General features: G+C 36.6%; 1 protein-coding gene across 1 annotated transcript in view; it reads left to right on the top strand.

The window, feature by feature from the left end:
* Nucleotides 1-2,712: 2,712 nt before the first annotated feature.
* PEX5L (peroxisomal biogenesis factor 5 like) overlaps nt 2,713-13,324 on the top strand; it is a 79,671-nt gene continuing 69,059 nt past the window's right edge. Inside the window, exon 1 of the mRNA XM_075938036.1 lies at nt 2,713-2,811. Coding sequence (XP_075794151.1) covers nt 2,743-2,811 — 69 coding nt within the window. The 5' untranslated portion in view covers nt 2,713-2,742. The remainder of the gene's footprint in view (nt 2,812-13,324) is intronic.

The raw sequence follows: 13,324 nt of genomic DNA, 5'->3' as shown, positions 1-13,324 counted from the left end.
TGTGATGGTGTTGCTGGTGTATATATGTGGGCAGAGTTGGCACCGAGGTTTGTTGCAAGGATTGGTTCCTGAGTTCGAGTTATTATGGTGCGGTGTGTAGTTGCTGGTGAGAATATGCTTCAGGTTGGCGGGTTGTCTGTGGGCAAGGACCGGCCTACCTCCCAAGGCCTGTGAGAGCGAGGGATCATTGTCCAGGATGGGCTGAAGATCGCTAATGATGCGTTGGAGAGGTTTTAGCTGGGGACTATAGGTGATGGCCAGTGGTGTTCTGTTGGTTTCTTTCTTGGGCTTGTCCCGTAGCAGGAGGCTTCTGGGTACACGTCTGGCTCTGTCAATCTGTCTCCTCACTTCCTCGTGTGGGTATCGCAGTTTACAGAATGCTTGTAAAGTTTATCATTTTAATTATAGCTAAGAATGTGCAATGTATTAACCATTTCTGTGCCCAAGACACTGTGACTCAAATTGTTTCCCCCTCCTTTCTACAGGAAAGGGGGAAATAATTGATTGTGTACTGCAGGACATAATCAAACTCGCTGTCACAGTCCTGCAAGGTGCCAGAGATGCCAACGACAAAAATTTATAGACAGAAAAAATTCAAGTATACACAAAAATAGCCAGAATACAGTGGTCAAAACTTTCAAACTTGAACACCTAACATTAGGCACTGAAATCCATATTTAAACACCTAACTATGTGACATATTTTCAGATTGAGCGCCTGCATCTCCCTCCACTGAAATCACTAGGAACTACTACTGCTGTATTCTACTCTGCCTCTCATACTACCAAATATGGTGCTAAGTTCTGATTCCAGAATCTTTCTTGTGTGTCATGAATGTACCTGTCAGAAATAAATCAACGTGGTTCACACGTACTCTCCTGGGGGTTCAATTCAGTTGAATAAATGGTGCCTTGATTTCCAAACATAGCAAATGTGAGATAAAAGTCACTGGTGGACAAGCAATACAGCATCCTAAGATGTCATTTTTACTGAGTTACTGTTCTGATTATAGCCACACTTTTAAAGTGATGAGATACGATGGTATATGATATCTGCCATTCACAGGGCTAATTTTTTTTTTTTTAAAGTTGATAGCAGGCACTAATGTGAGTATCATGACTCTTTTCAGGCAGTAGGGGAAACCTTGAAGAAAAAGTGGCTCTGTCTTCAAAAAAGTGACCTGACCTTTGCTTTGGTGGGTTTCTACTATGCGAGAAGTAAAAAGCACTGCATGTTTCTGATGCATCCTTTTTTAACCGATAAACTACTTCTCTATAGCATTCCACACAAAAGAATTAGGTTCCCAAGAGTCAAATAGCATGTTACTAATGCTAGTTAAATAGTAGCACCACATAACATTAAAGAAAATATTTTCATGGATTTGTAACATATCAAATGAATCATGAATAAATAAATGTTGGACAAAGAACCTTTGATATGCTTAGCACTGAAAACTCACTTCTCACCAAATAACAGAAAATATCCTAATCTGAAGTAAATGTTACAATGCCTTTGCAGGTCTTTGGATATCAAAGGAATTGCAAATTGAGCATGCCTATGTTTTATGACACTCGTGGTATGAGAACTTCTTGCAGCATGCAAAGAACTGTCTCTAGATTGACTGCAATGTGTTGCACAGATAAGTGAATCTGACCTTGTTTTGTCCATAAACACTGTTTTAAAATTGCAATAGCATTCACGTGTTTTTGAGCTGTGAACAGTAATGCGGTATTTGTGATATAAAAAAATTACATACATTGGCATCAACAAACAATATCTTTCTCAGGACACAGTATACAGTGCTATTTTAAATCATTCTTATTATATTGCATTATAGTTAAAAATATGCATTCAATAGATTCTTAGTTAATTAAATCCGTGTAAGATTAAAGCAAAATTTTGCAGTCACGCACTCAGATTTTTCAGTCTTCATACACCCTAAACTCCCATGTACTTCAGTGGAGTTTTGAGAGTGTAAGAAAAGTCTAATGCTCAGAATCACATGGCTGAATTCAGCTCCATTACTCTGCTCTCCCTGCATCTTCAGACATTCACTGGCACTTATAGAAGTTCCATACATACAAGGAGAGCACAGTAGCAACGACTCAAGATCTACAATGTAAATCCAAGAGGAGAATTTTGCCCTTATATAGAGAATATTTAAAGGAAATTTTAACTTTCAGTTTTATGTATGCTCTAAATCTGCATAACAATCTGATTTCCTTCCATTTATAATCTGATTTGAAGAGAAAGCATATATAGTTCAGCTATAAAGTTGTTGGTAACTACAATGAACTAGTGGTGAAGAAATCAGGGCCTGATCCTCCAGTTATTACTCATATGAGGGCCAAGTTCAGTGAGATTCTCAACTTCCTTCACTCCTACTGATGTATTTCTGAAAAGCCTGACAAGAGCAAGGCTGTTTGTAATACGATTGATTTCAACAGAATAGTTCATATGAGTAAAAGCTACAGAATGGAGCCCCAACTCAGCTACAAATCTAGTTGTTGGGATTTTTTTGTTTGCTTGTTTCGTTTTGGTGTTTTGTTTTTAATAGTATTTGTGTATTTTATTTTCAACAACAACATACTTTTACTTCCAGCGTAACACCATCATTTAATTACTGGATTGTTCTGGGGTGTATTTTTTGTAACCAGTAACAAAGATTCCTCCTGACACAAGCCATTGTTGATTTCACTGTTGTAGGGTAAAGGCTCTAGGGCGGCAGATAAGGCTGTTGCCATGGTGATGAAGGAGATACCGAGGGAGGAGTCTGCAGAGGAAAAGCCCCTCCTTACTATGACATCACAGGTGGGCAGAATGTTAGGATTCCAGGAGGCATCTGACATATGTTAATGTAATGAAAAATGCAATTTAACAGATAAGCATTAACATTCTTGAGTCAAAACTTTTAACAGGCAATTATAGTTTTCCCAAAAGAAAAAGCTATTATAAAATGCCACACACATGTGCAAAAAGAGAAGGGGGAGAAATTCATTCATTGTTTAGGTTTTCAATTGGTGTATTTTAGTTTTAGTGACTCTGCTTGAGCACAACCCTTCAGAAAATATTTTATGCAAAATATGTGTCATTATATCATAATACAGATAATAATAGTTTGTGGTAAATAAATTAGCAGGTTGAGCTTTGGAGCTTTTACACAAAAATGCAAATTTTCTGAACAAATTATTTGTAGTAAGCACAATATACATATGTCAGTTACCAGCCAAGTACTTAAAATTGATTTTCAAGGGTCAATTATTATTCATGCTGTCAATATTTACCTATCATAATATATATACACATTCTTACATACAATATGTATATATAAAATCATATGTAACAACCAGCTGATAGTGGTATCATTTATGAATATATAAAATCCCTTCTTTCAGTTTTCAGACGCATTTAACTCATATTTCAAATTAAATTATTTTACATACTTCATTGTTTTCATCTTTGTAAAGCCAGTATATGCAAGATTAGAGATCCATTACCTGAAATTTGTTATATTGTAGATTATAAATAATGAAAATGACAAATGTATAACACAGTTGAATTGGATAATTTTAAAAAAATCCTATAAGGCTAACCATCAACTTTGGCTTAAATTTAGTAATATTTTTCCCATCAGCATACACAGTAATAGAATTTAATATAGTTACTTGGTTTGATATTTAATGTACAAGTACACAAGGTTATTTATGTTCAACAACAGGTGTGATGGCATACATCACAGGGATTTTCTTACATAAAAATAGTCTTCAACAAAATCCAAAAACCTTTTTTCTAATGTAGAGTAACAGATATTTGTGCGTTACAAATAATATGTGACTTGCAAAATGCCAGCACAAACATACCGTAGAGATTGTATAAAATGTGTTACACTAAGTCAATTAATTAATTAATAATTGAATGTTTTATTATTCACATATTCATACACATTGAAAAACATTTCTTTCCATTTCCTCCAAAATGTCTGTCAAATGTTATATTATACTTGTGATGTACTGTATTAGTTAAAATTTGATTCCATGAGGAAATAGGATGCTTTGTTGAAAGCATCATAATCCAATTTTACACTAACCAGTTTATGAATCATAAATATTAAACCCAGGGGTGAAATCCTAGGCCCTTTGAAATGAATGGCAAAACTCCCACTAACTTCAAAGGGGGTAGGATTTCATCCCAGATTCATAACATTTTTGATGCACAATTTGTATTGGTTATTTGTCAAATTCATTCAGAAATAGTTTGTGACAATTTTTCTAAGTGGAATGCTTGTGTTTATTAGTCAGTGTAATTTTTTCCACTACATACAAGTACCTATTCCCTGCTATTCACCGAGGGGGTGTACAAGCCAAAGGAAACAGTATCAGGTGAAAAAGTGAGTATTTTCCACAGCCAACTCTGCATCATGTATGTGTTATGCGCAGTATATGATCCTATCACGTTTATCATTTGTATACTAACTTTCTGGATGCGTTGCTATTTTAAAATTCTTGTGTCTTTAATGCCTCTATACAAACCTTTTGTTCACATCATTCATTCAGAATACACTTGAACCTCTTTAATTCAGCAACCTTGGGAAATAGGCTATGATGGATTATGGAATTTTACAAACCATGGGTGTTCACCATAATGAAGGGTAAACAAAGTCCATTACTAAAGCTTTTGTATGTACAAAACCATTATACAATATTGTACATGTATGACATGCCATAAGATAATTAATACACTGTATTTAAACCGTTATTGGAGGTGCGAGTGTAGGGTCTGGGAGAGCCATGTGTGTGTGTGTGGGGGGGGGGGCGCTGAGGGGAGTCAAACGACAGGTTTTCCTGAATCACAGACACCTGGATTAAGGAGGTTCAATATACATTTAGCCTTTACTAATGGTATGTTTGTACTGATGCTTCACATGATGAGAGAGATGGGCATAGTTACAGCTCATGGGCTAGAATATGTAAATCAAATGGAAATTACTAATTATTCATTACCACAGGCTACACTTTCTAAATCAGGTCAAATTTAGGTCAAAAGAATAACATCTAGTCTTTCAAAGGTCATCTGTTAGTCATACAAAATCAGCACTGAAGAATATTGTGTATTTTTTGTAACTGTAGTGGTTATCTCAAGATGGCATTAAGATCCTGGTCTTGCAGCCCCTCTATCTGTACAACTCCCACTGAACTCAGTGGGAATTTTGGATGAGAAATGCAATTCTTACTTAAATAGACCATTTGTTTTCATAATGGAAAAAATGTGACACACACAAATGCTCAGTGAAACTAGGACTTACCGTGCTTGAGGAAAACTCAGAGGACATCAGTGAAATCTACAGCTGAGATACAAAACATACCGTTCCTGGATTTTGTACCATAAACATTCACTAGAGCATAAGATGGACAAATTCACATTCAATTATTTTATGCTCCTGTCCAACATCTCCTGGGATGAAGTGACACCTAGGGTACATCTACGCTGCAACCTCATTTCGGAAAAAGCTATTCCAGAAGATATCTTCCAGAATAGCTTATTTGACAAAGAGCACCCACACTACAGGGAAGCCTCTAAATTAGACCGAGGCAGCTCTCCTAATGTGGACGTGCTATCTTGACTTAGAGCCCCAGGAGGCACTGGGGAGGAATAACTTAGAATGATCCTGGTGAGGATCTATTTTGACATAGCAGCAGTGGATCATCCACACACACTCTCTTCTGAAAGAGCTTTTTCAGAAGAGGTGTTATTCCTGGTGGAATGAGGTTTACCAATGTTGGAAAAAGCCCTCAGTTATTTTGATTTTCTTTTGAAATAACGCAATTGCTGTGTGGATGCTAGTATTGTTTTTTCTGGAATGACGGCTGTTATTCCAGAATAATGGTGCAGTGCAGATGCACCCCTATTTGTAGAAAGAAATAATCATTATACATTTGAAATATTTTCCAAATTCACGAATACAGCAAATATTACTTGACCATAAATTACACAATCAAATATAAGCACAGATCTGGCCAACTGTAAATCTGGCCCATCATCTGAACATTAAATAAACAGTATGATACACTAGATGATTTAACAGGTCTATTCAGTCTCCATTTTCTGTGAGTATTCATCTCCATTTTTTCAGTGCAGGTCCCCTAATCAGCAAAGGAAGGCATTCAGAAGTTGCCAGATTTTTAATATATCAAGTATCAAGGCAGAGAGTTTCAGTGTTAATGTGACTGGATACAATGTGTGTCCATTTTATATTACTTTCTTGTGGTAAGAAGTTTCAAAGAGAAAAGAGACAAATATTTTTAAAGTGCATTTGTTATTGATGGAAACAAGAAAAAGGGGAGAAATAGAAATGTAATATATTTACAGAAAATCATATATTACTGACTGCAGCTGACTGAATAATGGAGAAAGTTATTTATGAATATTCATATTAATTCAAAAGTAAATTTCTATTTGATTCTCTTTGTAAGTTTGGTGTGTTCACCTTTTCGAAACATTTGAGCACTTGTGAATTATTTACTAGCAAGATAACCATGAAAAGTTTATTTTACACTCAAATATTTATCAAAGACACATTATGAATTATACAATTGACTGTCAGACTCACATAGGGTTGCCAGGTGTCTGGTATTGACCCAGACAGTCCAGTATTTTCACCTGCTGTCCAGTAAAAAAATTCAGAAAATACCAAACACCTAAAACATCCGTTATTTTCTGATTTTTTTTCCCTGCTAGGAGGCAAAAATACCGGACACCTGGCAACCCTACGACACACTCAGCAACTGGGCCCAGCCCCTGGCCCTCCCCCGGACCTCTCGCTGGGCCCCCCGGATCTCCTGTTTACCTGGTTCTGCAGAGGCTTGTCTTGTGACTGGGAAGAAAAACAAAATGGCTGCCAGCTAAAAAGCCTCTTCTTAAAGGGGCTATGCTGATTATTTATTTATTTAGTGCTTAATAACTACTGTCGGGGTCCTTTTTTGGGGGGGGCTCAATAACTTTGGTCTCCCCCTTTTTTCCCCCCCCCCTCAACAGAATTTTTTTCCTGGTGGTTTTTTTTTTTTTCCGGGCGGGGGAAGGGGGGGTGTTCGGTATTTTGGTTAAACCATCTGGCAACCCTAGACTCACAATTCATTCTACCTCATTAAGAGATTTAGGCCCTGATTCAGCAAAGCACTTCCGCATGTGCTTAATATTAAGAATGTGATGAGGTGTTTTGCTGAATAGGGAACAAGTTAAGTACATGCCTAAGGGCTTTGAGGGCTACTGTAAGTGCTTTACTCAATCAGCAGCTTAATTAACCCATTCAGGAAACAGAGTCGATACCACATGATTAATCAATACAATGCAATTTCTAAATAGTCACAATCATGTTCCTGAACAATCTACAAATCTAGAATTATTCACTGAGGAAATTCACTGACTAGCAAATAAATGTAATGTGGATAATCCGTGGCTCATTTTTATGGTTATAGATATAGATGCAGATACAAAATTTTGTATCTGTCCAGGACTCTAACTGTAGGTTCAGACTTTCACTGGTAGTCTTTCAGGTGTGTGTACATGGCTCACCAGGAAAAATCTAGCCCATAATCATAGTTTCCTATTTCAAATCTGAGCAATCCCAGCTGTTATGGATGACCTCTGATTAATTTCTTACCTTGTAGATTTGCAGAATGATTTGTAGCACCCCTTGTACAAAGTAAAGCATATAGTTATGGAAATATTTAAATACACATTATTAATACAGGTACTATGTAGAATGGCAAAAGTTAAAATCAGTAATTCTACTTCATATAGTGTACGTCACATAGCATTAGCTATATAATTTTAAAATGTGAAAACAAAATATGCACGTATGCTAGCCTTAAATATTAACTGATCCAGACTTTGTATCGCTAAAATAAATGCTATTAAACTTATTTTAGTATTATCATTTTAGACATGTATGTATGATTTCAGCCAGAAAATTGTCATGAGAATCATAAAAAATGTTGCCTTGACAACAGTTTAAAACTCATAAATTGGCTGCCTGCCTAAAGTTACAGACTTTTCCATCACAAATTAAACAGATTTTTCTGTCACATAACTTAATTTTACATTACCAAGGGAAATAATGAGCATTTAAAATCATTTATAATATATCTTTGTATGGGACTCCATTTCATAAAAAAGGAAGAGATAAAAATAGAATGTTATGAAACAAAATAATTACATTTTAAAATGTCCTTACTGTTATTTCATGGCCATAAAAAGGTCTGAGAAAGCTATACGCAGCAAACAATATATTAGTCCCTTTTCTGCTTAAGAATTATCTGTGAATAGGAACCCATTTTTACAGATTTATTTGTTGATTTGTTTTAAATAAATACTTTATGCAAACATAATTCAGTCTGTAGGTTATTGCAAACGATTTACTATGGCTATTGCTTTGAATAGTTCTTATTTCTAAATTGCTATTTGCACTGTGCTACTGGTCACCCGAATTGCATGGTGCAAGCAGAAAGACCTACAGAAAACTTTCAAATTAGCAAAATGACCATTTCTATTGCCAATACCTGTGCAAAGACATATCCCTTATGGTGAGGGTCTGTACAACTTAATAGAAAATGACAACCCTTCTCTTAGCTTCTATGATAACCCTACAAAAATATGAAAAATCATATTCCTACTATAGAATTCTATAGGATGGTTAAAAAGAAAACCCTTAAAAAGGATAGTTTCTATTCATTCTGTGATCAATACTTCTATAAATGCTATACTTTACACTCATTTTACTCAGGTATAGATGACAACACAAGGCATAAGATAGTGGAGAATCTAGTTCTATGGGTTTGTACAGTAATTTCTATAGATGCTATTACATTACTATAGAAACCAAATTAAGACCTATCTTCTTTTATTTTTAGCACACACTGGTCCAGTATCCTTGCCCCTCAGTTTTCATAGTGGGGGTGCTGAGAGACATTGAACCAAACTGTAAACACTGTATATAATGGATATCACTTCAAGGGGGGGGGGGGGAAGGCAGCATGCTCAGCACCTCTCATTTCAGTCCCTATGCTGCAGGGACTACTCCAGCCCTATGGGTGGGGGAAGGAACCAGCTATTCTGCCCATGGTGAAATTACTGTGATAGATACAGGATTAAAAATTCCGTATGTGGACTAGTATGGGTACAGGGATAAAAGTACCTGTGTTTAAGGAATGCACTTGCAACATTGTGACAGATCCAGAAGAAAACAATCTGCAGCCTTTTAGAGCCTTAAAAAACAGCTGGAAATCTACATAGCTTCATTCCATTACATAAAAATGTCAGATTTATGCTCAGTCTCCTACACAGACCAGCCTCCTTCCTTCCCCAAAACAAACTCCACCATTGCAAATAAACCTGAACCAAAAAAAAAAAAAAAAAAAAAAAAAACTGTATCCTAATATTCCTGAACTTTGGTAGGGTTAAGAATCTCTGAAATGAGGATCTGATGCAAGGTACATTGGAGTCAATGGAAAGGCTCACCATGGTTTCAGTGGGCTTTGAATTGGGCCCTGAAACCTCTAAGAATACATGGCCTCTACAGTACACAATGACATACAGATGGAAGAACTAGACTCTTGTTATTTCTATGACACCTCATTTCCCATGGAAGCATTTATTTATTTATTTATTTAAAATATTGTTAGTCTCCATGGAAGCCTAGCATCCATGGGCCAGATTTACATGGCTAGTCCTTTATGCCAGAGCACTATGAAAATTGGGGGTAAAATGGCACCACATTGGAACAGTCGTGTTTAAAACCCACTTTTCACTGATGTAACTGATAACACAGGGGTCAGGAAAATGGTGAGTTGAGTACCTCTGCTTTTCTGGCCCTGTATTGCAAAAAGTGCAGCAGATGAGATGATCCATTCCATAGAAAATTCTGAGATAATGGCAATTGTTGAACCGGGTTTAATTTATGACTATACCGTCTGTGCTTTTTGCTGTAAGGGTTCCCCCAGCAATGTATGCCAGATTCTTATTTACACCAAAGACCCTCCACACCATTCTGGCTGTGCATAGTGTTCTTAAAGTGGTATAATTTGCATCCGTTTTAAGGTGCTTTTACATAACCACAGTAGTAGCTGTGTTAGTCTGGTCTTGCTGAAACAAAAGACAGGACTATGCAGCACTTTAAAGACTGACAAGATGATTTATTAGATAATTAGCTTTCGTGGGCCAGACCCACTTCCTCAGATCAAATTGTGGAAGAAAATTGGCATGACCATATATACCAAAGGAATACACTTTTTTTTTTGGTATTGTATCCCTTTGGTATATATGGTCATGCCAATTTTCTTCCACAATTTGATCTGAGGAAGTGGGTCTAGCCCATGAAAGCTCATCACCTAATAAACCATCTTGTTAGTCTTTAAAGTGCTGCATAGGCCTGTCTTTTGTTTACATAACCAAGGCAGTGTAAAGTGGCCCTATTGAAAAGGCCAATATACTCTGATTTGCTGAAAATAGAAATTAAGGAAATGTTGCCTTTTTAGAAAAATAATTGGTAGGAAAAACAGTCAATCCTTTGATGAGCTGAAAGGTCATTTTAGTGTTTAGAGACAAAGTATTTGTTTCAAAGACATTCTATCAACTGCTTTGGTATGTTCTATTTTTGTTTGTACCCAGTGAATAAATGCTCTTCAGCTTCTAAAGATGGAACTGAATCAAAGCATCTAAATACTATGAGTGGACAGTCTCTCTTTGATCTGTATATGTGCACAGCCAAAATACTGCAAGGGGGTATGGTTTAAATTCAAAAGACTTTCGTTATTTGGGATCTTGACTTTCGAGGGTTTTAAGTACAGCTGAAGATTGGCCATTATTGTCTGATCATTACAAAAGGTACATTCTGTAGTAGGAATTTTTGGTATGGTTTAGTCCTCTCTTGTCCATCTTCACATTCTTCATACTGGTTCAGTGGTTGCACATCATATAGATCTAACGAGTAGAAGGATTCACCCCAAGAAATAATCTTCAATTCCACTGTATCATTGCTCTGAATGGATACTTGATTCTATCTCATATCCATCTGAGGCAGTCCACAGAGCTGTATAAGCCTCTAACACAAAAGTTCTCAAATTCATCTTTGTGCCACTGATGAGACACTGAGGGTGTGTCTACACAGCAAAGTTATTTCGGAATAATGGCTGTTATTCTGAAATAATGATGTGAGCGTCTACACAGCCATTCCGTTATTTTGAAATAATTTCAAAATAACGGATGGCTTATTTCAGCTTCTGTAAACCTCATTCTACGAAGAATAATGCCTATTCCAAAATAGCTATTTCGAAATAAGGTGTGTGTAGAAGCTCCACTGCTGCTATTTCGAAATAGCCCCTCACTAGGGCCATTCTAAGTTATTCCTCCTGGGGCTCTAAATCGAGATAGCTTATTTCAAAATAGCACATCTACATTGCAGGGGAGCCTCAAAATTAGTCTGAGGCAGGCTTTCCTAATGTAGATGTGCTATTTTGAAATAAGCTATTTCAGAATAACTATTCTGGAATAGCTTATTCCGAAATAACTGTGCAGTGTAGACATAGCCTGAGTGTTTGCAGGTATTTCTAGAAAGCTTACTGACTCTATGATGCTGGATCTCATCATTTCCAGCTGCTGACTCACATCAAATGAGTCTAAATAAATTAAATACTTCCCTAATATTTTATAAGCAATTGCTGTACTTGCCTCTGGGATGCTCTAGGATTACTAAAAGGAAGAGGTAAATCTGTGCAGTTGTGAAAGAGAGGGGAATTAATCTCTATTTAGATGTGGTTCAGGTGATGAAAATGTGTGAGAACCCTTGCTGTAATTCACAAAGTGACTCATCTTCTTTAAGGAGAGCAGTCTCTAAACAGAACATTTGCAGTGTTCACAAACATAGGTTCTAAACACCATTGCTGGCACAAAGAATCATCTCAAGCAGTGTAGGAAATTTAAGGAACTATGAAAGGAAGCTGGCTTCATCTTTGCTCAGTTTACATAAATGAGTACTGGAAAGTTTGAAGAAAAGAACATGGTCCAAATTTAAAGAAAGCACAAGCTTTGTCAACAGCATAGTTAAGCGTTCCCAAGTAAATATAGCAGATATTTCAGTAAGTGTTCTCTGGAGTATATAAACTCATTAGAGAAGAAAAACACCTCCTCCAGCGTTTTAATTTTTTTCTCTGGAAAGTGCAAAGCTCTACAATTAAGTCACAGCACTGAATAAAAAGAGAAGAAATGGAAGAAAGTATAATTCATATTGATATAAAACATTTTGAAAGGAAGCAGAATGCATCTATTCATCTAGAAAAAGAAAAAAAAACTCCAATGCAGAAACCACCTAAAGCCAGATGCCAACATAACTAGAGAGGGGTCAGATCTCAACGTTTAACCCCTTGGGCAGCCATCATTTTTGGGATCTTTCAGCTGTGTTGTAATTCTGGTTGTTTGAGGAATATAGTAAATAAGATATTAGAAGCCACTGCTATTGATTGTGCAGGTTAAATGTCATTTCTACCTGTAAACATGTAATTGCTGATAAGAAGCTGATCTTTACACTGGTAATTTATCTGTGAATATGAGACTCTCCCATGGTTCATCTACTTACAAGCCTATCTACAAGGCACTCATATATATGAGAATTTCCTCAGCAAACGGAGCCCTATCATGCCCATGTTTTGTTTGGTTGCTTCCTGGATGTTTTTAAACTCTTTTTATTATAGTATCAGTAAACTGTACCGTGTAACCAAAGCAAAGTCAATTGTTTTGATTTACTAGGTCCTGCCACCTTTACATTCTCATCAGGAACAGTAAAATATAAGTCTGATGCCACTTGACTCACAAGAGTATCCTAAATCAAAAGCAAGAACCACAGGCTACAGAAAAAAACAGAACTGGCAATATTTTAGGAGGCAGCATAGCTGACAGTTTTCTATAGCTCAGTACAAGCGTGTCTACACTGCAACGCTATTTTGGGATACCGGAGTATCCCGAAATTGCTATCCCGGGTCCTAACAGCAAGCCCATTATTTCAGGCTCATTATTCCGACGTCCCTATAAGCCTCGTTCTATGAAGAGTAAGGGTCATTTTGGAATAGTGCTTTATTTCTAAATTTGGCTCTGTGTAGACAATGACAAAATAAGCTATTTCAAAATAGCATAAAAATAAGATATGCAATTTGCATAGCTCCAATTGCATATCTTATTTTAAGCTACAGTGCAGTGTAGACGTACCCTATGTAACATTTCCAATCAGCAATGATCCTTCACTCAGGGTACGGCTAGACTGCGGGGTTTTTGGGGGATA

This window comes from Pelodiscus sinensis, chromosome 10 (assembly GCF_049634645.1).
Source record: "Pelodiscus sinensis isolate JC-2024 chromosome 10, ASM4963464v1, whole genome shotgun sequence".
NCBI classification, from domain to species: Eukaryota; Metazoa; Chordata; order Testudines; family Trionychidae; genus Pelodiscus; species Pelodiscus sinensis.
The sequence above is the reverse complement of the archived record's forward strand: the minus strand, read 5'-3'. Positions and strand labels throughout refer to the sequence as shown.